The sequence below is a fragment of the Copadichromis virginalis genome, linkage group LG10 (genome assembly GCF_057382275.1).
Source record: "Copadichromis virginalis isolate Kocher_CV1m ecotype Utaka linkage group LG10, C_Virginalis_male_GT1.1, whole genome shotgun sequence".
NCBI lineage: Eukaryota > Metazoa > Chordata > Actinopteri > Cichliformes > Cichlidae > Copadichromis > Copadichromis virginalis.
In genome coordinates this window covers 1495794-1521500 of record NC_140627.1, presented here as the reverse complement: position 1 = coordinate 1521500, position 25707 = coordinate 1495794, and the positions used below count along the sequence as shown (strand labels likewise).

The window sequence follows — 25707 nt, the reverse complement described above, 5'->3', positions numbered from 1 at the left end:
AGTTTTCACTCACGATCTGATCCGCTGTGGTCTCCAAGGAAACACGGCACAGTGAGATCCACCACTATCAAACGTTTTTTTCCATACTCATTTCCTCTGAGCTTGCATGGGGATGAATGGTGAGCAGCTGTTGATGTGCATTTGTGAAAGGCTTTTTAGTGCGTGCCGGTCAGAGTGTGAGAGAGGAGGGAAAACAGAGGTATAACGTCAGGATGCAGAGGGGAATCCCTGGAAATCCTGCTGATATGGGGATACCCCCGAGGCCAGGGAGACACATGGCATTATCAGGGCCACTGGCTGCAGACCAGTACAGGAATAAGCACAGATGGATACGCCTGAGCAAACAGAGTATAAATGGTGACGCACAGAAAGCATTAAAAAACAGACGGAGGCAGTCTTGGTTCAGCATACAAGCACCACGAAGGGGGAAAGTGAAGCTAAATATGAAGCGGACCTATCACCAGGAAACAAGTGGTGCAAGAAAAAAAAAAAAAAAAAACCTGCAAAGCGGAAGCTTGATTCATCTTTGCAACAACGCAAACGTGTATGCTCCTTATCTCACGGCAGAGAGCTGAGAGCAGCAAGCCGGGGAGTATAGGTGGAAGCAGAAGGTCAATATTTACCAACGTCTGCCTGCCTGAGAGCATTTCAGGGTTGTGGTGAGATCACTCCTCCATGTCCCTGCTGCCAGAGGGAACTCCCTGCAGCTACGCATTAATCACTCAGACGCTCCACGTCGACTCGTGGAGAAAGGAGGGGCGAGCGTTCGTACGACAAGAACAGAGAGTCGGCTCTGAAGCCATTTTGAGGTCGAAAGGAATTCACAGAGACGCCGATTATACAGCAGCTACTGTTGCTTTTTCATTTCCTGCCTATAGGAAGTCATCCTGTTGGGATATTTATAGAGCAGCATTTCATCTTGTTGATCGATAGCATCTCCATCTAACATAAAGAGCCAAGCTCTTCTTGTCCCGACGTGGACCTCTGTGGGTCCAACCTGACTATCCACCAGTATCTGTGGGTTCCCTTAATTTTTGCTCTTATTTGCCTGTTGCATTATTCTTAGGACACCATTAAGCTTTTTTCCCAAGATATATAAAAGGAACTGGTTAATTAGAGCATAATTTTTGATCAATACAATCAATTCCTCTTTGGGAAACCAATAAGCGGCCAACAATATCTCGTCTAAACAGGGTTTTGATGCTGCCCTGCTCGACTAACGAGGTCATCATTGTGGTGAGATGGGAGATCGTGAGGACAAGAGGTGTTAACTGAGATTAGGGTGTGCATGTGTGCAGAGCTCGAACCAGGAGCCAAGTCAAACAGCAGTGCTGGTATTTACTCTGCGCTTACAGCAAAGTCGGTTAGCAAGCGACACACACACACACACGCACACGCTAACAGACAAAGGGAAGGGTGAGGCTGTGCACCATACGAGCACTTGTGAATTGTGAACAGTGGATAAAATCTTTCAGTGTTTATCACGTATACTGAAAGCTAGAGAAAGGTTCAGGGCCTTGTGTTTGTTCAGGTGACGTTCTGGAACCCGTCACTGCTAACCGCTAACAGCCCGCGCTGGTGCTGCTAGGTCATGCCAGCCTGTGCTGCTCCTGCCAGCTGCTATCTCGAATCTGCCAAACGGAGGCAAACATTACGGCACCACAGGGATTTCTCAGCATTCTTTAAGCTCCACGTGCATGAAAAGAAAACCTCAGAGGGGGGAAAGAGAGACAAAAAGATCAGGATTGCACAGACTGGCAGCAACAATCCCAAAGTATTCACCTGGAAAACATTTTTTTTGAGAGGGAAGACCCAGAAGTGCCGGGCACTATGATAGAAGGTGGAATTAATTACTCTACTTTGGCTGAGTTGAAGAAATCTCAGTCAGAAGCAATATCGTCACAGAAGATTTTCATTTCCTTCCGCAGTATTCGACAGCATGCTCGGCGTAAACCTGGGAAGCCTGAAGCACAGGAGGACTGTTTGTCACTTACTCTGCACACAGACATCTGGTTGGTGGTGAGGGTGCCCGTCTTGTCAGAGCAGATAACGGAGGTACAGCCCAGGGTCTCCACAGACGGCAGGCTCCGGACGATGGCGTTCTTCTTGGCCATGCGACGCGTGCCGAGGGCCAGGCAGGTGGTGATGACGGCCGGCAGGCCCTCGGGGATGGCGGCCACTGCCAGGGCTACGGCAATTTTAAAGTAATAGATGGCCCCTCGAACCCAGGAGCCCCCGTGGACCGGGTCTCCGAAGTGGCCGATGTTGATGACCCACACAGCCACGCAGATCAGGGAGATGACCTTTGAGAGCTGCTGGCCAAACTCGTCCAGCTTCTGCTGCAGCGGTGTCTTCTCTTGCTCCGTCGACGCCATCTGATTACGGATCTTCCCGATCTCTGTCGAGACACCCGTAGCAACGACGACACCTATGGCACGACCGGCAGCAATGTTTGTGCCCTGAGAGAAGGACAGAGACATACGCACAGGGAAGTCAGCACAAATCCGCCGTCATCTGGGAGAAAACAGACAAACTCCGTCACCAGCTCACAAACAGCAACATGGCCGATTACTACGAGTTTGGCCACGAGACAAGTGAAAGAATGTGATAGCTGCCATTACTGCTTTTGACTACGTGACCAAATGTAAGGACTAATGTAGCTTTGTCTGTGACAACATGAGTTTTTGATTTGAAAGCTGAAGATAAGCACGAGTCGGGGGTTCTTACAGAAAACAACATGTTCTTTTTGTCCTGGTTGACGGCTCGAGGGTCAGGAACAGGGTCGGTGTGTTTGATGACAGACACAGACTCTCCTACAGAAAACAAATCGAGACGGTTGGAGGTGTAGCAGGTGATTATCAGACCGTGCTTCAAAGCAAACACAGTGAGGAGAAAAACATCAACGGAAATCTTGGTTGCAACCAGTTACTGGGACGCCATGGAGAGGAGCTTCTGGTGAGATGTAATAAATACCTGTGAGAATGGACTGGTCCACGCGCAGGGTGGTGGACTTTATCGAGGTCACTCTGATGTCAGCAGGCACCTTGTCACCAACTAAAAGAAAAATATTAAGAGATTTAAAATCAAATGTACAAAAGCAAGCAGCTCTGTTGGGCTACATTTAGACTTCCTGTGTTAGCACCTTTACATCACTCCATCAGGAGTTACAGGTAACTGGAGTTAGGGGTGGCTGCAGCTCAGAGCGGGTCACCTGCTAATCAGGCGACGACCGATCCACTGTTAATGTGTGTGACCGGTTTATAGAAAGCAGTTAGGGGTTAAAAACGCGCCTGTATGACAGCGTGTGAAAGAGCACCTGTAGACAGCTCAATGATCATTTCTCTAACTATTTGAAAACCTTGATCTGCTCGTGTTCTCCTGAAAATGATTCACATTCTGCTCCCATCACAAAAGAGCCTTAATCCTCAGACGACTATAATCGATGCAGTATTAGTACTGTACAAATACACACACGTCAGTAAAGGGTGTAGGGGCAGCTGCAGCTCAGGAGGTAGAGCGCGTCATCTGCTAATCAGAAGGTTGGTGGTTGGATCCGGTCTGCAGGACAAATATTAGCATCTTAGTGGAAAGATGGCCAAGATGCTCCCGAGGAGCTGGGAAGTGTTCGAATGTTAGACAGGAAGCACTTATGTAGAAAAAAAGTGCTGAATGAGCACGTTGCATAAAGCACTGAGTGCTCAGAGTGCAGAAGCACCACATGAGAAGCCATTCATTTACCAGTTAAAGAGACAACAGGTAACAAGTTCTGCTCATTTCGGTGTTTTGCAGATGGGCACTCAGTTACGTCCCTATTTAACGTCCGTGCTGAAACAATAAATCCTGAAGCATCGGTGGGTTCAGTCCAGGCTCGGGCTGCAGGTAAACAACAGCTCGATACAACCTTGATGGAGTCGCGTAAAATGATTGATTATTTCCTTCTGTGTCCTCTCTGTTCCTCTAACACAAACCACACCTGAACCCTGCGTTAAAGGCTCAAATTAATTCCATCGCCAACGGTCTCGAGTCTGCTTATTAAGCCTGCATATTAAACTCATAATTCATAGCCAAAACAAAATGGTTATTACTTCCTCTGTGTCAGGGCCTGACAATGAACATTTAACGGAAATATTTTCATAATAACAGGGCAGACTTGTGATTAATGGATTGTCTGATGCAGTCAGTGACAATGATGTCAGCGCACAGGAGTGGGAAGCTGCTCCAAATACTCTAGACAGATGTAATATTCTTCAGTTGTTTCCTTCCAGCAGGAGAGAAGAAGAGAAGGAGCTGCTCATTACTTTGTGTAATAAGTGACTCATTAATGCCAGCTCAGAGTGCTCAGCTATCACGACTTCTCAACGTAACGGCACCAAAACTCCTGCTTTTCCTCGCCAGGCAGCGGCACTGCTGTTGTACGAGCACGCTTACACGTGAGAGTGGTCTCGCAATTCTGGAGCTTTTTTCCATCATCTCTTCATGACATTTGTTCAGCGCTCTGACACCTGAGGTGATGGCCTTCATCTCGATGGGACGGAGGTACCTTTCTCCACCTCCGACACGGCTCAGAGAGAACGCGAGTGGGAGAGCGTGTGTGTTGTTGTGTTTGTGTGGGAGATGGCTGGGGGCTACAGGTGGCCGAGGGCAGGAAAAGAGAGACTTTTCAAACGCCCACCCACAGACTCCTGCTCCCCTCACTGCCACAGCCTCCCACAGACACTTTCCATGTGCTAGAAATGTAAATCCTAATACGGCTTTTATACATTATAAAAATCTGATATTTGTCTGGCTTTTATCGTTAGCAGTCTTAATAAATCTGAATCCAACACATGCAGCTCTGAGGCGGTGTTCTTGCATAACATCCTGGTGACATGCAGGATAACCGTGACTTGTTACTGGGAATGGCTGGTTGCAGGTTTCCTTTTCTTCGGGTTGTCTGTAAATCCTGGAGTTCCTGACAACCTGACCGCGGCAGTTAAGTCAAAGAAAGAGGAAAGTTCCAGTGGAGGCGCAAATCACAAATGTGCTGTAACCGTAGCTGGCACTGGCAGCAGGGAGCAAGAGGGCAGGCGGGCACCGGCAGTGGAAACCTGAGTAAATACATTTATGCTCTTTTCTCTCCTCAAAGGCACTTGTGGTCTACAGCGTCTTTTTCCAATACCTTCATACAGTTTACTTCAGCCCCTCGCATTAAGCTAGCATGGAATAACCGCTGGCTGATACAAAGTCCAGGAAAGCCTGAGAAAACTCACTGGAGAACGGGATGAAATATCCCGACATGCTTCCTTTGGAGCGATCCCCAACAAGCATCCTTTCTAAAGAGAGCGTGCTGCCCTGCCTACCTCAGCTGCCTAGCAACAACATTATGTCAAAAAAAAACAAAGCACTGAATGTATGAATGTGTATGTTTAACAAACCACTAGTTACACCCAGTTAACCAGTGCTCTGGAAATGTATTTGATACTTGAGACAAGTTACTGTAACCCGTGAACATTTTAAACCTTATATGGTTCTTAAACATATATTTGAATTTTCCCTATAAACTTCTATGTGTTTAGATCAGACACTTTATGTACGCGTCCGTCTGCTTATCCAATCAGCTGACGTGCTTTGGGGCACATCTGTAATGAAACACTCACAGGCGCCGCCCTCACTGTAGGCGCCTTCACTCACCAGAACATCAGAGTTCGTCAGAGCACATTTGATTTTATTTGACCCACCGACAATTAAAGAAAAACGTTTTTGTCCACCGTGTTTGTTTGCAGTTACTAAACAGTCAGCCTAAAAATAGTACAGATAACACGGAAGATTAAAACAAACAACAACAACAAAGCAAGCTCCTCTGAGTCGCAGCGTGCCCCCCCCCCCCTCCTTTATGGGAGCTGCTGGCACTCAGCAATAATATCAGAGGCTTTATTCAAACAGCAGATGGGAGTCACATCTCTCCCTGCTTCACGCTGTCATCAACAGGTGTCGTTAAAACCTCAAGCTCTTGTGAACTTGAGCACCGTGGAGATGAGTGGAACTGAGCGGGGGGGTTGTCATGGCGACACTGTTGGTGTTGACAGTGACGGTGATGGTAGTGGCGGTAGGCGGAAGCTAAGCGGAGTCATTGCGGTCCTTGCTACCTGTGTGGGCTTGCCTGCGTCTGGCTGCGAGGACGCTGGCTGCAACAAGCCCAAATTCCAAGCAACTGCTATGAGTTACAAAAACAGCACGCTAAATAAGTGCAACCGGTAAATAAGACATGGAAAAGAAAGAGAACATTTGTTTAAAGAGAATGTGAACTGTAGTGTGGCTGTGGGTGACAGTTAAGCAAACGGATGATTGATTTCGCCTCAGTTTTACAACCTCGCGTTGAAATCCGAGGCTTCGCTGCCACCAGCACAGCACGTATAATCTCTCTGCGCTTCTGAATGAAGGCTGCCAGCTCCCTCCTTTCCCACACATTGCTCCGAGCCGCCTGAGATAAATCGCCAGTCACGCAAAGCTCAGGATTACCACCACCACCCCCCTCCGACCCAAAATGGCCACGTCGGTGGCAAAGCGGTCTCCTCCATCCTGCGTTTGCAGTTCAGCTCTGGCATTCACAGATGTTTGGGAGCCAGAGCGACAATGCGGCTATTTTTAATCAGAGGCTGCCCACACATGGGCGAGTTTACAGCAGGGGAATATTGTGTGTAAGCGAGGAGCTGACAAACATCAGGCAGCCTCCAGGTGGTGAGACTGAGAGCATGGAAAGCAAAGGGGAAGCGGAAAGTTGTGGAAAATTCAACTGGGCCTTAAATATAAGGAGTGACCACAGCCACTTGCAAAGAACCAAACACATGCACACACAAACAGACACTGGACAGCAGCCCTGGCACCTCCACATCCAGAGAAAAGACTCTTATGTAATCTGCATTGAGTGTTTCCACGCTCACAAAGGTTGTGCGAGTGTGCGTCTGTGTGTGCGAATGTGTTAAGGAGAGCATAAAAGCAGCTAGGTGAGACAAGCCAAGCATAAATTAGCCCGAGTGAGTGACAGTAAGAGTTCGGCCCGGTGCAGCCGCAGCTAACCTGCCACCTCCACTATATCTCCTGGGACGATGTCTCTGGCTTTGATCCTCTGGACCGCCTTGCGGTTCATGCGATACACCTTTCCCATCTCAGGTTCGTACTCCTTCAGAGCCTCAATGGCATTCTCGGCATTCCGTTCCTGTGAGATACGGAAAAGAAAAGAAAAAAGTTAATTGCAAGAACAATTTGATGTCCTTTTGATTTGACGTGATGTTCAGTGAGCAAACTCTGCTCATTGCAAAGATGATATCTCCTAATGTGTTGGTGTTTTGTTTATGTTGATGAACAGCCTGATCCCTCTGCAGTGTGCTATATGGATGCTAACACGTGTCACTATGGTGTCAGTTTGATTAGTACACACACGTATGTGTGTGTGTGTGTGTGTGTGTGTGTGTGTGTGTGTGTGTGTGTGTGTGTGTGTGTGTATATATATATATATATATATATATATATATATATATATATATATATATATACACACATACACACATATATACACATATATACACATATATACACACACACACACACACACACACATACGTGTGTGAATTCTGCAACAGCTGCATGTTTATCAACTACTACTAGCCTTTGTTAGCCTGTGTGTGTGAAGACCAAATCGAATGAACACTCTGAAAAGAGAGACAGGACGAAGAACACATCTCACCTGCCAGACCCCAATAACAGCATTGGCGATGAGGATAAGAAGAATAACAATCGGCTCTACGAAGGCGGTGGTTGTCTCCTCTCCTTCTTCAAACAGAGCTAACACCTATACGAACATACAGTACAAATTAGCTTAGCCAACATAATAAACTAGCACTCTTTAAAACCTATGTTAGCTCGCGTACATTTTCAGAAGAAGCTCGGTGCGACAAAATCATAAAATCAGGACAAATAAAACGAAGCAGTATTTGAACAAAGCAGCTGTCACTGTTTGAGTGGGCCTGTGCTATCCTGTCTTTAAGTCTGACGTCATTAGCCGTTTCCAGGTCCAAAATCTGCTGCAGGTCCATAAGTCAAGCGATCACTGCGGCATCACTGAGAGTTAAAAACTGTCTAAATTCTTTCATCTTTAATAAAATCATCAGTGTTGCTGCTTTACCAGGTGTAACAATTAAGTTTAACATCCAGGCATCCATGAAAACAGAATTTATTACATTTAAGTTAGAAGTTAGCAGGAAGTTAGCTCGCTAGCTTCCATCTAAACATAATATAGCATGTTTTGACAGAGAGACTTCTGAAACAAATTCAAACGTACAGCTCTGCTATCACTTCCAACATAAATGAAGACAGAAAACTAAACAGCAGTGACGTTTGTAGGGTTACTGAAGTTGGGCTAGCTGGTTTAAAATGATGTGCTGCGTGATCGCTAGCAACACAGCTATGTTAGCATAAACACAGTGAAGCTGGAGGATGAATGCTAACTTTTTTTCCACTGGATAAAAGTTAACGTGAAGGTTCCTGATGGTTAGAGACAAATGCAATCGCATGGCAGGATGCTGTAAACGCACCAAACTTCAGTCAGGAGAACAACTGAGATAATCCATCCACAATACGAGGTTAGTCATTAATATACTGCTGCATGGGCTGCAGTTACATCGTAAGGATTTAAAAACTGAGCTTTAAAATGAATAGCGGTAATAAAAACCGAGAGAGGCCGACAGTGATCACTGACTGTTTTTAGAGGCTTGTTGAGATTAAATAGAACAAGATACAAAGCATTAAAACATGTTAAACACACAACAGACTTAATAAATGCAGAGTAGTTTGGGCCCGGAAGCAGGATTCATCACGTCATAACTTAAAGGTTAGCTTGTGTAGCCTTTAGCATCTTTTGGTTTCAGGTTCCTTAGACAGTCCTACAAGATAAACTCACGCTCACTGCAAGTTTACATTCACACGAGATTCCTAACTTGGAAATTCAATCTCATGTCTTTGAAATAGACCAAACCACCACTCAAAATATTTATCCGCTACTTTGAGTTTCACATTTAGCTATTTACCTTAAAAGTTTAGCTAGTTAATCATCTTCTACTGGTTTATTACTTTAACCAGCTATCAACTAGCTCACTTTATCCAGTTATTTGAACTACAAATTGTTTCAATCCTTCAATTATTTTGTGCCATGGCAATCCTTTTTATTAACAGTTTGAACATTCATTTTGGCTAATACGTACACAGCTACAGAGCCAGTCTGATGTGTAAATGATGAGTTTTGACCCCTCAGCCAATAAAGGACCTCGCCGGGCAGGCAGGTCTGCGACGTGGACACTTAAGTTTGTGGTAACTCAGCCACTGGTATTTTTATGTCATTTCATATGGACTTAGCAGCCGTTAGTTTCCAGAGTGGATTTTCTTGTTTCAGTTTAGCTTTAGTTTGGTTTTTAATAATTTCAGTGTTTGAGTCTTTTTCATTACTATGATGTATGAAGGGCAGATGCCAGAGGCAGTATTTAGGAAAATCATTGAAGGCATGACTACGATACTTTTTTGAAAGCAGTTGAAAATCTTGTAGACTCGATAAACACGCCCATCAAAGCCACATCAAACTCACTTCCATAAAACCTTTTATGAAAGTTAATGATACTAAAAGTAAGGATATTTCCTCTGTATTTTTATTTTATGTGACTGCAGTAATATTCTGACCTCCAGTGTATCTGAAGTCAGGAAAGGAGAGGGCTGCTCACCGCCTGTACTATTAACAACCGAGGCACTGAAAGCAGAGAGGCTGGGAAATGGCCCGAGGGTTCAAGCCTGTTTCTCTGCAGTTAGAAGCTGCAAATGACTGCAACAGCGAGGTACAGCACAGTGCAATGAAATCACGGGAAAAGCTAATATTTCTCACACCCGGCAGAAAAAGCTGTCTTCTTTACTTTTTTAAACAATATCTGTGTGGATTCATGATTGTAATTACGCTCGTGTGCATTTCTCAGAAGACTGTGCTCTTCACTTCACTCTGCAGGTTTTGCAAGTCCAAGATTACATCAAATGAAGGGTAAGTTGTGCACACCGAGTAATGGCAAAAACATGTAGCTGCCTTGCCCAGAGCATAATTATGATGTATGACAAGCAAGGGTGATAAAAACTCAATAAATTATGAGATCACTGAGTAATTTCAATGATTAGGATTACAAAGAACAAACTGGATGAAGTCAAAGCTGTGTTTTTTTAACCTAGTGTTGTATTCACAGCATATCTGCGACTGAACTGTGTTTATGAAAACATAGTTTGCTCATTTACCTGTGTGACATTTTACAAATGCCTACCAACATCACACGACGTCCAGTCCACAGAATGCAGACTTAGAACATGGTTTATATCTTTGTCTCAAACTGTGAAATTTTCATTATTATTATTCAAACAGCTGAAACTATAAAATGATAAAGACTCTTAAACAGGCTGCCCTTCACATCAGTGGTCACGGGAAACAATTATCCACTAATAAACACATATTTAACTTTGTAGAAACTTTGAAAAAACTAAACTTATCATTTAGTACCACTCAGTATCTATTAGTCTTTAAAGACACGTCTGTGTGCGTCAGGCAGCTTAAGCATGAAAAACATCCCTGCACTCTGATATTTGTGATCGTTTTTTACCAGATATAGTTTATTGTGGCAAAAGCACAGTCACCCAACAGCTGAGCTGTAGGTTTTTGCCTAAAGCTGTCTTTACACATGCACTGTATGTCCAGTTTGTTTCTAGACTACATCGTGCCTTTATGGTTCATTATAAAATAATAACACAATAAGATACCCCAGAGGAACAGAGAATAGTTTTCACATTATTTTATCACTGGTGAGAGTAGAAACTAAAATGACTGCAGCAGAGAGCAGCACAGACAGCAGTGGGTAAAGTGGATCTATTTTTCGATTATCTGATGGGACTTCTCAAAGACAGAGGACAATTTTCTCTGCAGAGTATTAAGAGCCAGCGTATACGTCACGGCAGCCTGAGCTCGGTCGATAGCTCATCATTCCCCATCGTGTGGGACGGTAAATCTCCCTCCTGTCTGAGCGGAGAGTGGAGGGCACCAATGTTAGTCCTCCGAGTATGGATGGCTCAAAAAACCAGGACGCGTTCAGAGAGCGGACCGAGTACCAACGCCCACCTTCACGGCGAGCAGGAGTTCAAAAGCTGGAGATTTCTTTGGCTTTTTGAACTTATTGAGGGATTCTGGTGGAAATTTCACTGCATGCATTTGGCAGTCTGAGACAAAATTAAGCTCAGTTTCACTGATGGGTTTGGAAACTCATGCTCCATCACCAACATCAGCATACAGCTCGCGTTCCTCAGATCCCACACACACAGCGACATGCCACAGAGTTTCAGAAAAGCCTTATTCATAAATCATATTGATCAGAAAGGAGAACTCATGGAACGTCGTGTAGTGTGGCCTTCTGCGCGTCACCTCCTTTCTTTATATTGTGCTTCCAATGAGCCAGACTTTGTCTGAGGGTCGTTCATAGTTTCCTTTGTCTGCCTTTCCGCTCAATTTCAGTCCAGTCAGGAATAAAGTAATTTCCTCGGCATGCTGTGCAGTGTGCCGGGTGAGTGCAAGACAAAAGAAGAGGTGGCAGGGAGGGCTGTGCCGTACCATCCACGACAGAAAAATGTCATATCACTATATTATTGCGATATCATCAACAGGATGCGTTTATGTTCCAAGACGAGCCCGGGCGTGTCTGAGAGCCGCGGGAGCCGTGTGGAACCTGGTGATGCGTGACCCACACATCGCTCTCCACATGACAGGAAGAGCAAACGGTGGATGGAAAGCACTGAAGTGGTTGCATAGTGGAAAAGCAGGGCTTCGGGCAGCTGGTTAAAAAGCTCAGCCCAGACGGAGAAAACATTTTCAGCTTTGTTGTGTGACAGTACTGCGCAGCTCCTGAGGAGTCACAGGGTTCAGTTACTTTAACAGATATCTGCTGCTTTTACTTTAAATGTGCCCCCAGCTGCCTTTGTGCTGACGGGCACTGTGACATAATGCTGAGTCACTACTATTACACTACCGTGGTGCTGCTGCCACCTCATTTCAATACACACACACTGCAAAACAGGAAGCGTGTCATCACTGACACAATGAAGCTCACTGGAAAAGAAAGATGGAAATGACCTTCGCTCACTTCCACTTACAAATGCTGATGTGTGCAAGCATCAAACAATACTTTCTTAACTTCCACAGAAACATCGTTATTGCACATTTGATGTATCCTAATATCAGGCTACATCTCTCTGCCTAACATCCATCAGATGAACAGTATGTGAAAGTCACGTCCTTGAGAAATGGATAAACAGGAAAAATGCATCTTCAGTTGATCCACCTACTGTTCACTGAAGCCTCATCGGGAACGGCATCAGTGGAAGGGTGGATGTCACGAAGCATTTTATAAGGAAGGGGAAAAGGCTGAGGTATGCCACGTCACACAGGAACTGAGCTGAGAATCAGTGGCAACGTCTGATGGAGCCACGGATCCAAGTTTACATTTTTTGGGCTGAAATCATCGTCAATGTCAATCGTCCGACAGGGAGTCGATATCTACATGGTGGAGGCTGCGTCAGAGTTTGGGGCAGCAGTGGTGTTGGATCCAGATGCAGTTTTCATCTTGACAGAGAAAAGAAGAAAAAGCAGCCGAGATCCAAAGAAGAGCCTTCAAGAGACCCAGAGAAAAGTACAAGAACACTTCAAGAGTTCAGGCTGTTCAAGAATAAAGACGCACACACCAAATATTGACTTTCCAGCTGTTCCATGCCTGTTTGCATAGTTCAATAAACTGCTGCACCCATTCTCCAAGCACAGTCTAAAGAAATGAGGCTTTTGCACAGTCTGTAACTGTAAGCTGGTGCATAACTAACTGTTTGTGAATTCAGTTCCTCATTTATTTGCTGTACATTAATAGCATATTTTATAAAATGTCCCAACTTGCCCAGTTTCCCACTGGTGCGTCATGGAAAGGAACCAGGGAATCTAATACTGTCAATTTGAATATATTGAAATTAGCAGACAAATAAGTCCGAGATTAGGGCTCAAGTTCAGTCCACTGAGAATCAGCCACACCCTGGTTGTAGTGGAAACATTCAAAACAGCAACAAAACAGCAAAATAGCTGTGAAATAAGAGTTCTAATAAAGTCAACTCTCTGGGCTGGATGACTTTGGATTTCAAGTTGAATCAGGTCACAAGGAAACTTGAGTTTCTGAGCTGACACCACTCCAGGCAACGGTGACACTGTAAAGTGTTCGGGTAGTGTAGCAGTGGAGCAGGTTCCACTATAAACAATCTGGTAAAAGTAAGGAAAGCCTGATTTGCATGAGGAAATTTAAGCCATGCTTCAAAGTCATGGCACCAAAGCCCACGCCTGCACTCCGCGTTTGTCACTAACAGAAGAAACAGTAAAAGATAGATTGGGTCGGTTTTTGTGCCGTTTTCCTACTTTCAGAAACAGCTAGAGCAATTCCATCCCAAGTCACCAGTGCTGTGCTGTAATAGATGGAAAAAGTTATTATGCAGTGAGGATTGCACCACTCCACCCCTCTCTGACCTTCACCTCCCTCAAACTGCAACCGGGGTCACAGTCTGAGGGAACGGGAGCTTTGATTGAGAGTTTTGTTTCCAGTTTGGCACAAGCAAGGAGACTGCACTGAACGCATATCAGCACTGGGTGGAAAAGCCTGCGACAGACACGTTTCCACACAAACTGGGTAACCAGAATCCTAACAGGGGAATAACAGTGCAGTCTATTAGGTGGCGACTTCCTGGACAGTTAGGGTCTCAGATCCCCGAGCGGTACATCTGAAAATGGAGACTGACACATTTTAATTAGCAGGGTCATACTTACAAAGGAGACGCAGGCAGCCAGCAGCAGGATCCTCACCAAGAGGTCTTCAAACTGCTCCACCACCAACTCCCACAGGGACTTGCCTGAAATGTTTAAGTACACATTGCACACCTCGATGCATCACACTTGATTTAACGTTGAAGGCTCTCGCTGTAAAGACGTGTGTCCTGGAAAGACGTGTTGACATTAGCTCTCTAATACTGATAAAACAAGACCAATGCTGTATCTACAGTGTTGTGTGTCCATGGGTGGGTAGCTGCTATAGTGGACACTGCCAAGATTACCCCTCAGTCAACAACAAGAAAGAAAGAAAAGATCCCGGCTCAGGATACTTCATTAAGCACAGAGAGGAGGATCACAGCTCAGTGCAAAAATCAATATTTACCTTCTTCAGCTGGGAGCTCTGTGGATGTCACGCGGTGCAGGTCGTAGAAGAGTCGAATCGGCAGGGCCGAGGCGGAGGAGAAAAACAAGAAGAGAGCAGTTAATACGTTTGATTACCTCAGTGTGACTTTAAGATGCACGGACACGCACAAATTGCTCTGTTGAATTGTTCCGCTTGGTTACGATGATTAAACGCTCCGCGCAGTGAGGCAGGACAGCGACGCCGTTGTTTTTCCAAGCCGAGGACTACAGGACGCAATCACACGTCTACTGTTGTGATGACCTGCAAGTCCAATTCTAGGATCAGCCACTCATGGAAGTGCAGCTCGGGATGTTTTGCACAGCGAACCACAGACCACCAATCACCTTTGACTGCTCGTGGTGATGTAACGGCTAACCAGACTCAGTCTCGCCACCTCACAGATGTTTCATGACGAGCGTTTCTTCACTAAGACTGAAAAGCCAAGTTATAAAACTTCAGTTGATATTCTTTTGGAAACCCATACCCACCGCCTGTTAATCAGATATTTCTGAAGGCCCGGGCGACCTCTGACTGACCTCATTATCAAGTCACTGCTGATTGCAAACAGGTTATTCAGTAAGCTGACAGTCGTATATGGGAGACACTTTTTTTGCTCAAAACTAAACTAAATTTTTTAACTAACTTTGTTATAAACGTCCAACCTCATGAATCCCTGCAGCTTCCATGCTGTTTCTGAGCGCGGCAGCAAAGCTCCCGATGCTAGTGTAAGTTAGATTAGACAGAGTGATTGCAATTATAACGAATCTATCCAATGAGCCACTTCAGTTCAGAAATAAGATTAGCTTTATAATAAAGGTAATCTGTGTTAGTTTATCAAGGCAACGGGTTGCTCTCAGCACTGGTGCACATTCTGTTTACTGCACCAAACCCTTTTGTTCATCCACGAGCTAATATCCCACAAAAACAATCACCAAGCTTTCAGCACGTTGCTCCGTTCTGTAACATTTTCTTGTCATTTTCAGGCTTAATCAACATTTCAAAGGAGAAATTGTTTGTTTTTTGGCATTCCGACATCCCCCCACGTACATGAGTCAGCGGCAAGAGTAGAAAACACATCAGTCATGTTCTAAAAATGCTCCAATTGACAAGCACTGTTGATCAGTGTCACCACAATGAGACAAAAGCATAGTCGCCGTGTTTGTCGGGCCCATATCGGGTCCAGTGCAAAGTTACGACTGAACAGGTCGGACGTAGCAAACGACCTGAGGATGCATCACTGGACGCGTTTGCTTCGGCGGGATTAGTTATGAATTCTTTCCAGGAGAGTGTGCGTGTTTTCTTACCGACTAAGGGAATCAAAAAAATATTATTCTTTAATCCACTCCTTTTAAGTGAAGCTTTTTCTGCATATAAAATAAGTAAAAGCTTGAATTACAGCCCTCATTACAGAATGACTGTGGAAAAGCAGCTATACTTAGAAGGCAGTGGGCTGCAGCTCTCAATAATAGCAGCATTCTCCTTTAAGCAGTGGAAACCCCGTGTTTCTCTGCATGCTCTGACCACACTGTGCAACACGTGTGTCTAATGTGTAGAGAGGAACTGGAAAGAGGCCGTGACACGAGGCCTCGGCACTCCTTCCACTCGCTGGCGCAGAGAGAAATAAACTGTGTTTTTAGGTGGAGAAGAGATGCTAAAAGCAACCGGGGAGCATGCCAAATTAGATGAAAAGGCTCCTTTATTTACTTTAATAAAACTACACACAGGCCACCACTTCAATGTCCACTTGATAAGGTTTGATAAGGTCAAACATGCAGCTGATCTGTTAGCATTTCTGTATTAGAAAACAACCATCTTGCGGGGGTTGACCCTCACACTGTGGTCAGCTCTCTCCGCTCCACAAAACACCCTCCTCAGACTGTGTATTAATAGCTGATGAGTCACTGTGAATAGCTTTTCTAACCTGCCATCTGAAGGGTTTTCTGAGTGCACTCTGCCAGCAGCAGCAGAAATGTGGAGAAGTGGGTTCTGCTGTTTTCCCATGCTCCACCAGTGTGACATAAGCCTCTTTCCCCATAACTGTGCCTCCCCGGTTGTATAATGTTTTTATGGCAGACAGGCTGGCTGTGACCCGACTGCATGAGACAAAGACGGGCTGACTGAAAGGACGAGACAGACACGAGGGTGGGGGATACAGCGAGGAAAAGAGATGGAGGTGTTGAACGGGGTTCCCCGGCTTCCCTCTGCCAAGGATTCCCTCCCAGTCATCCGGGCTCTGTCAACGCGAGGCTTGCCCAGGCACATTCCTGAATACTGACTTCACCTCTCTCCTCATGTCCCCACAGCACCTCCCCACCTCCTCCTCCCTTCTCCCAGCCCAGACAATGAATAAAAGAGGCTGTTTACGCAGAACAGAAAAACTGAGCAGTGCCTAGAAGAAGGGAGACACTTCCTGGAGACAGTTGCCAACAACAGCAACAGTGAGATGCTCTCTGTGTTCAGAGCATCAGGAAGCAAAGCAGGAAACAGTCCGTCTTTCTTTCTGCACTGCAAACAATCTGCCGATAAAGGATCTCACAGTCCGAGCTGCCCCCCCCCTTGCTCTGAGTCCATTAACAAATTACAGGCCAGATCATTAAAACCCCCAGTAAACATCACATCTGAGTGTGTTAAGCAGTGTTAACAAGCCAGAATCCAGGCTGACTTGTGAAAACTACAAACACAACAAAGTTTTCAGCAGTTACCATGGCGACTTGACTCATGAAGACTCCTTGAAAACAAGTGCGTTACAAGGTAATGTGCAAGTGTCTGTCAAAATTGACCAAGAATAACTATTATGCAATCAGTGGGACCTTGATGTAGCATGCAGGCACCAAGCCCCCACACATTCTCATGTAGATAAGCTCACTGCTGGCCTGCTACTAAAACACCATTAGCATGCAGACAAGCAGACACACCTCCGAGCACACAGCTTACAGTCACCCATCGATTGAGGAGGAGCACGGGGGTGAAGGAGAAAGGAGGCAGTGTGGTGAGGCGTGTACTAGCTGAAGGATTCGGCTCCATCCACTAACCCTGAATGCAAAACAGGTCTATAAATAGCATGATGGTAACCCCTAATGATAGCTTCCTACATCCACTAAATGTGTTGTCCCACTGGAAAAGGTCTGAATGCATTAACCGTATCAAATGTGAATGATAAATGTACTTCATTCTCCACCCTAACATCATTATCTCCGCTGCACAGAAAACACTGCAAGTGACTGCAGAACAGACATCCGCAGTCTGATAATGTCAAAGTTTCTCTCCTTTACATAAATATCGACAGAGGGCTTCCCTATTCTGAGGAGCTCATATCGAACTACGTTACGTGGGCGAGTATCAGCGACCATCTTTAGGAATCCCTGACCTCTGCCAGGCAACCCTAAAGATCTGCTACCACAGGAACAAGAGCAGTGATGCTAAAGTTACTACAAGAACATCAAGTCCTCACATACGGCCGATGTTCAGTCATTTAAGCCCCAGAAATCGTTCATAGTGGATTAAAGCTGCTCCGCTCAAACAAAAGAAGATTAAGTCAACACAGCCAAGCTAACTGTGGTGCTTTGAGCTAAACGCCAATGAGAACACGAGGATTCTAGTGTAGCATGCTAATGCTATTTAGCAGCACGCAACAAAGCTGAGGGGAGCAGCTGTTTAGTCACAAACAGTGAAAGTAGTCGTAGAGTGTTGGAGCTGCAGAAATGGTGACCGTGTAGTTAGAGGAAAAGTCTGATGACTTCTGAAGTGACAACAACTCAGTTTGAGAGAAGCATAGAAATGTTCACTGGTGACCCAGCCAAAATGTGGCTTTTCCCCAAAATGCAAATTCCCACACAAAGAAAAAGCTAGAAGAGAGGGATTCCTGCTACTGGAACTGGCAACATCTTGTCAAATTTTGAGCCAACCCAAATTGGCTCAATGTCACATATATTTGATTCAGTTATTTGAAACAGTATTGGACCAATTTCTGAAGTAGTGAATCCTTTAGCCTGCAGGCATTCAAACATCAGTGGAAGCACAGCTCAGTTTCTGTAAAGTTTTTATTGCCGGCAAAAATTCTGCTGTTCTTTGAAATATTTCAGGAAAAATCCTGAAATATAAAGTTAGAATAAGTCAAGATTTCTTGAGCAACAAAGGACCAAGTTTTCCCTAACAGCAGAATAAGAACAGCATTAACGTTTTCCCAGTTCACATTATACAAACTTTGTCAAAATAAGTTGGAACAATGGTTTCATTTTGGTGGAAGGAAAATTATATTAACATGCACAGTGGGGACAAAAAGGACGTAGGATGTTCTGCTCAATACAATTTGGCATTAGCTGCGATGATATCGATTAACCGATAGAGTCGTGATTCTTCCCCTGCTGAGCCCACAGAGGAGAAATACCATCAGCTGTCAAAGCTGAAAGGAGATTGGCTCTTTTGTGCAGCTTCTCTCTGAAAGTCTGCGTCATTAGAGAGACTGAATTTAGTTTCAAAGTGGAGATTTTCCTCTTTTCGAGCCAGTTACGACATGAGATTGAGGGTAACGGCCGCTGCAGCTGTCCATTGGCTGCACTGTATCTGACGTCATCAAAGCTGTGGTCAGGGAAAAAGAGAGCAAGTTTTTTCCCTTTGGTTGTTGCACAAGATAGAGCATGCTGAAATCAAACTGTAGCATCATTCTCACGTTCTAAATGCACGCATGCAAGTGTCCTGCTTATTTTACTGCATCGATCATTTGCACGCCATGCTCGACTGAGCCACGAAAGAGTGAAAGTGCTGATGAAGACCAGAGATACGACATCTATATTTAGGCCTTAATGTAAAGAACACTGCTCTCTAACTGTTCACACCCCACGCACACTGCACACTGCTCTTTCTACATCAGATGCAAGTTTAAATAAGCATCCAATAAAGTGCTTTTCCCCACATATTGCCACTAAGTATCTTCAGCTCTGCTGTCAAATTATAGAGGAAAAGGAAGAGGGCCTGTCAACAGAGCAGGACATGCTTGAGGTGATTAGCAAAGAGCCCGTATCGCGTCAGGGCTCAGAGTTTCCTCTTTAAGGTCACAGCTGTGCAAAGAACCATTTTTCGAACATCTCAACAGGCATCTGGCCACCAAACGAAGACGCTGTGGAAAATAGCCAGAAATCCCCAAACGGACAGACTGAAATATCTGTGTATTTATAGAGTTTCTTCTAGGTTTGGAAACCAGAGCGCCACTTCTGTCCAATCACGTGCCTGATAGATTACAACTTCACTGATGTGAACCCTGAAGCAATGGAGGCCACTGAAACTAGTTGAGCAACTTCTATAGGCTGTGTGAATACTTGTGCCCTAGCATTTGAATATATGCTTAACATTGTAAAAGCCCCTTCTCAGCCATGTCTGTGATCCTGCCATCACACCCACCTGCTAACAGCTCATAATCACAGGGACACGATTGTTCTCGACGTCTGAAACGAACCCCAAACAACTGCTATAAATGCACTATTCTCTTCGAACAGTGTGTGGTTATTTTGCCAAAATGATCGGTAGTTTTAACCATCGTATTCAGAAAGGGCCAAAAACAGCTCCTAAAGCTCCTGGTGACATTTTCTTTTTTATTATATACAATATGTAGACAGATAAGTGATTGAGACGCTGGCTCGATGGATGGGTGCATAAAGTGTTGCTAGTAAAGGGCAGAATCGGTGACTGTAGAAACTACTGCAGTCATTGGGTGGAATTAACACAAAAAGCAAGGACGCTCGTTGCATGTGCGTGCAATCACAACTTGTAGGCACACTCAGCTTCATCACGTTTTACTTACAATACGAATGATTTTCTACATGAACGTTCTGCGGTACTAAACTTGAAACTAACGATTAGAATCACAAACTCATCAGGAAAGTGTTTACTCAGATCACAAGCTTCAGCATCCAAACCAGAGGAGGCGCCCCCTGCTGGCCATTGGCTTCACCTTTCAGACTGGGAACTGCTGCCATCTTTTAGATTCAGTCTGTTATTTAACCATTGATCCAACTGTTAGGTTCTAGTGTTCCAGCCACTAATGATCATTAATTGACATGCAGCTGATTATCCATAACCCACGCTGCTCTTGGACGTCTCTGAATGCTATTTAATGACTTTCATGTGCTCTTTACCTCTTTGTGGTATATTTGAAGGCAGTGTAGGCTACAGCACACGCTCTGCATACTGCCCACACTTTGGAACACAAACTCCGTGCATCTCCTCTGTGGATCGGACCGTGCTGTAGCAGAGCATCCAGGCAACGTGTTAGAGCCTCATGACTCAATATCATGTTAACATAAGGGCTTGATGATGAGTGACACATGCAGGGGTGGGAGGGAAGAAGCCGAGACAAGTGACAAGCTAGAACAGGATCACAGTCCCTTAGAAGGCAGCTGGGCAGGCACGCACAGAGCCACTACAACAGGGAAGTGACTCAACACCCCGAAGACTTCAAATTACTTTTCTACAACTTCTCTCAGCCCACACAACACCAACACTGTTACCGCAGTTTAAGTCTCAACTGGACACTTTTCAGTGATCGAGACGCGCTCTGCAAAGCGCCATGGTGAGTGTGCCGGCAGAGAGGAGGAGCAGGAAGCAGCGTGTCTCTCACATTTCAAATGGAGGAGAGATTAAGTCAGGCAGCTTTTATATTGATCTGCAGAACAGGAAGAGAAACAGCCCTGTGTGAGAGTGAGATCCTACCAGAGGAAGCTGTAGTTATTATGTGTGGCAGAAACCAGACTGAAGAAACAGCTTAGATAAAGACAGAATCACCTTAGAATAACAACAACAGGCAGCTTCCATCAGTGAAAGTAACCAAACGCTTTAATTCAAACAACTTCAAAGAAGAGAAGAAGTTCAGTGGCATTCATGACAGTTTATCAATCGAACACTTTCGGTTTGCTGCCACCGGCAATTTGACTCGAAGCATTTCCATCTGCGAGCCAGAAAACGCATGTCATTTTGGACACGGAGCAATGGTGGCGCAATGACACGTCATACCAAGTTGTTTAACCTGTAAATGTTGCACAACTATACTCCAGGGAGTGTCGAGTGACATCCTAACACATTCAGGCTATTCTGAAGGCTCTGCACTTGTAACTGAAAAAACAGAACCCATAAAGAAAGGAAATAGAAAAGCCTCACACTGTAAATTAGTCACAGAAGGGGCCTTTGTTCCAAAACAGGAGGATATGAATGAAATCTAATTATTTAACATGCTCCGAGTAAGAATCCTTCTCAATTTAAACATCATTTAATATATTCAATTCCTAAGAAGAAGACTGATGCCATGAACACTCGTTCATTCATTCGAGTGTCAGCTACTTTAAAATGTCGGTTTTTTAAACAAAGAAAGTTTAGAGAGCAAACGTGTCGTTTTTCTGACTCTTCCTAACAATGAGTGCAGCACACAATCACTGAGCACCACAAGTGTGCACCCACACACAGGAGAGACAGACCTGCGACTTCCTCTCTCCTGCTGCATCACAATGATGAAAGTGATAAACTGTCTCACAAATTGAGGTGCTTGCAGCGCTCAACAGTAGTTTAGCTGGATGCCTGTAGTGTGCGTCTCTGTGAATGGAGTTGCAAATAAGCGAGCTGCTGCTAGACCATAAACGGAAGGTGTGACTAAAAGGCCAGCTGCCTCCTTTCTGCAGCACAGACTGCTGTGTAGAAAAGGCTCTCTCCATATGTGGGAGCTAATGTTCCAACAAAGCCTGAGGGCGGCTGCTCCGATGGAGCGCGTTTAAAGTGCTGATAGAAAGCTCACCTGTATTTACGTTTCAGCAACAAGTTACAAAGAAAGATGATATAAATATCAGTAAGGTTTGAACCTGTTGCCATCTACACCACAATCAGGGGAAAAATCTCATACTAGGCCGATATTTAACCTCATGGTGGTTTCCCTTTATTTGTGACCTCCATATTATGCACCGACATAATAGTGCAGGACACAGTCTCATCTCAAACAGCAGAGGCAGTGCAAGAGGATAAAGTCCCACCAGGCCCACGACAGTGTCATCTCGGAGTCAAACAGATCATGTAATCTTCCTAGCGTGTCGTGCCTCCTTACAGAGACAGCTGGAGCGACACTTGGACAGCAGCTCGCGTCATTTTCACGTCCTATCTGCCTCCAAACCGAGGCAAACGCTGAGCTCAGACGAATAGTGGAGGATCTCGCATGTTTGGGGTCCCCTGCTAACCAGACAGTGCACACATGTCAGTGGAGGCAAGGTAATCATACCAGCCGCGAGCTGCTTTGAACCAACGTAGCCTGGAACAAAACAGCAAGGCGCATATGAGGCCCTTGCTTCATCTACAAAGTCTGTGGTTTGCGAGCAGAGGGGAAGCAGCAGTTAAGCAGCCGTATATCACTTTGCAGGGACATGCACTAAAATAGTAAACAGACCCGTCAACTCTCCTGCTGTCATTTTTCAACAGCTTTGACTTGGGAAAAAGCACATGATAACCCTTTTGCAGGTAGCCCCCAAAAACTGGGGGAAAAAAGGGGGGGTATTCCCTCCCTCCAGTGTTTCTCTGCAGCGCGCTCACACAAGGCAGGAAGTTCACAGCTCAAAGCGAAAGAGATGTTATCTGTAGCAAGACGTTGCTTTTTTCCATGAAGTCATCACGAGCCCCTGGGTAGAGTCGGCTGGCTGCAACAAAAGGGCTACTGTTCAACTGGCACAATGCGCGGCTCTGCTCAACAGCTTGGCAGCACATGCAAATGACAGGCCAGGAGCGATAGGTGCGTTGGTGTCAGGCCCAAACTCCACACAAAACCACGCAAACACCAGTATGTGTCGGTGCATGTACGCGATGAGGTAGACCTGAACAGGCTTGCTCATGATCAGCATCAGTCCAGCTGAGAGCCTCAATTGAAAGAGGCTTTGACAGGCAGACCTGGCAACCCGGGCCTGGTCCAGTATGTCACTCTGAAATGTTACATGACTTGACCCAGCTACTCCCTCTGTTATTGTGTAATTTGAACTGCAAAGTAGAGGCCCTGTGTAAGAACCACTGTTGAAAGTGAAAACAGGTTGTTCAAGATTTTCAGTGTGATTATTTACGGCACAGACCATGCCCCAAAGCCCGAACTCTGCAGGACAGCCGAGGATGCCCGTCCTCACACAGCTGCGCATACTGTGTCGGTATTTGGTCAGTGGACCCTTCTTTGGTTTTGGTGAGATACAAGCGCGCTGTCTGTCTGCTCACTAAGCCACTTGACATGACTTCAAACCAGACCAGACACGAGGCGACCTCGGGGAGGGGGACTACGACCTCGGGGAGGGGGACTAACTCAAACACAGATGTAGCTGGATTGGTCAGGCTTGCATTACACCTTTCCTTCCCAGACGGGGCTTCTATGTGCTCGCTGCGAGGTGTTTCAACACGGGCATGAGCATCAATGAATGTGCCTCTGACATTTCCACTGACTGTGCGCCTGAGGGAACGGGGCTGTTTTTTACGCGCACGATCTGCCTCAGCTTGAAATATAACGGCTGCTGAGGGATTTCCTGGGAAATGAATCGATATACATCATGACACGCAGCAGCCACGAGCCGCAAATTTAAGAGGGAAATGATTTACAGAGCTACTCACCGTTCGGTCCATATTTCTCCAGGTTGGCTTTGACCTGTTCGAGAGTCAGCCCAGTGTTTTCGTTCACACCGAAGTTGTCTAAAACTTCAGTCGCCGATTTAGTGTGCGCATTTTCCATGTTGGTGTGCCGGGCTTAGATGATCAGACAGAAATGTAGTTCAGTCACATCTATTGTGGGAATCGGAGGGTGCGCGTGCCTGGAGGGTGTACGAGCAGTAATTTCCACCGAAGGACGCGGGAGCGGTCGGTCACCTGTCCCCCCCCCAAGTGAAGAAAACCTCCGGATCCGCGGTTCAGACGCTGCTCTTTCTGTGTTGCTCGACTGCCGCTGCTACTTCATCCCCATCTGAAGGTGTGCTGTGTCTGTGCCGACGCGGACCGCCTCTCGGTTGTTGTGGGCACTCCCTCCTGCCCTCATTGGCTGCGTGTACCTGAGCGCAGACCCCCCCGCCCGCAGCCACCTCAGACATATCCCCTTGAAATAGGACCCGTGCTCCGTGTGGTGTAATGCGGGTTAATAACTTGTACATACTCTGTCATGGTTGCTGCTCCTTGTAGGGGGTTTGTCTTTTTTTTTTTTTTTGCCTAAACTTCAGCTGCTCATCAGAGGCTGAGTTGAACTTGAACAAGCCGCTGTTCAAAGCGCAGGTTTGAAAGCACAGCACACAAAACTGCTGCTGCTGCGTGTGAGAGACAAGTGCACATAGGAGCCGAAGACTTGAAGTGAAGGGAACTCAGCCCGGATGCAGCTCTGATGCCCGCTGCGCAGTGAGCATGTAGATGCGGTCATTTAGGTTTTTAGCTTAAAGACATGGCTGCCCTGCGCTCCAGGCTCATCCACCGTGGAGCCGAAAGCTGAGATAGAAGAGTGAAACATGTGCAGGTTCATCTGCACATGTTTCACTCCAAAGTTTCTGTTTCACGCGTTGGAATTATTTTTCTTTTCTTTTTTTTCTCCTTTTTTTGGAAATGACTGCAGCTCCAACTAATAGCTTTGTCAGCATGTTTGGAAATAATTAACTGAAATAGAAGCAGGAGTAAAAAATTAAAGTGTGTTCATATGGATATTAGTTACTACGAGAATGATGAGACAGGAGATCATCTGAATGTGCTGTGGTTTCATTTTCAGGGAGTTAACTGTGAGAAAAAGTTATGAATGAGCAACATTTTCCACATGTTGCAGCTAACCGGACTAAATGAGGTTTCGACTACATTTACCACACAGGAACCCTCTGAAACACAGCTGTGGTTTTATTCGGTTTATTTGCAAGATAAAAATGCAAATGAAACAGTGAAAGAAATCATTTGACCACAATGAAGCACGATGGCTGTGGCGTCTTTTCAAAAGCGGGGATCACACTAACAGCTAAGCAGAACAAACGGTGACAGCTGTTCTTCGTCCTTGCGATGGTGCCAGAGTGTTCTCTAAAGGAGACTTGGCTGGAGTGTCCTTCTGAAGTCCATTCCTGGCTGCACCGGTACTGAGAAACAACCTTGAGTCCTCAGGAACGAGGCTGAATGCTTAAAAGGAAGATTTCAGATGCAGGCTTGAACTCATACAAGAGGAGAAAGCACATTTAAAGTGAGAACACATGCATACATTTCAGCTTATGAGGAATAAATAATAAATGTAGCATATTTGTGGCAACTTGTTTTTGGTATAAAGCATCTTATTTTGCAGCTGATGCAAAACCATTTAAGGTTAACACACATAAACCTGCAGCAGCAACACATTAAAATGCACCTAAAACACTTGCTTACATTCACTTCCTTCAGATAAGAGTGCAGGCGATCC

The 25707-nt window shown here is 45.4% G+C and overlaps 1 protein-coding gene across 3 annotated transcripts in view; it reads right to left on the bottom strand.

Annotated features, from left to right (window-relative positions):
* The window catches only part of atp2a3 (ATPase sarcoplasmic/endoplasmic reticulum Ca2+ transporting 3), a 40017-nt gene extending 15727 nt beyond the window's left edge, over positions 1-24290 (bottom strand). For 2 of the 3 annotated variants that reach the window (XM_085469395.1, XM_085469394.1), the window contains exons 1-8: positions 23913-24290; positions 14283-14300; positions 13898-13980; positions 7724-7828; positions 7057-7195; positions 2974-3054; positions 2728-2813; positions 1995-2459 (exon numbers count right to left, since the gene is read on the bottom strand). In XM_085469395.1, coding sequence (XP_085325521.1) covers positions 1995-2459; positions 2728-2813; positions 2974-3054; positions 7057-7195; positions 7724-7828; positions 13898-13980; positions 14283-14300; positions 23913-24030 — 1095 coding nt within the window. In that variant the 5' untranslated portion in view covers positions 24031-24290. Of the gene's footprint in view, positions 1-1994; positions 2460-2727; positions 2814-2973; positions 3055-5249; positions 5314-7056; positions 7196-7723; positions 7829-13897; positions 13981-14282; positions 14301-23912 lie in introns of those variants that run through there. The other variant, XM_085469397.1, reaches the window with a different exon arrangement.
* Positions 24291-25707: the final 1417 nt, after the last annotated feature.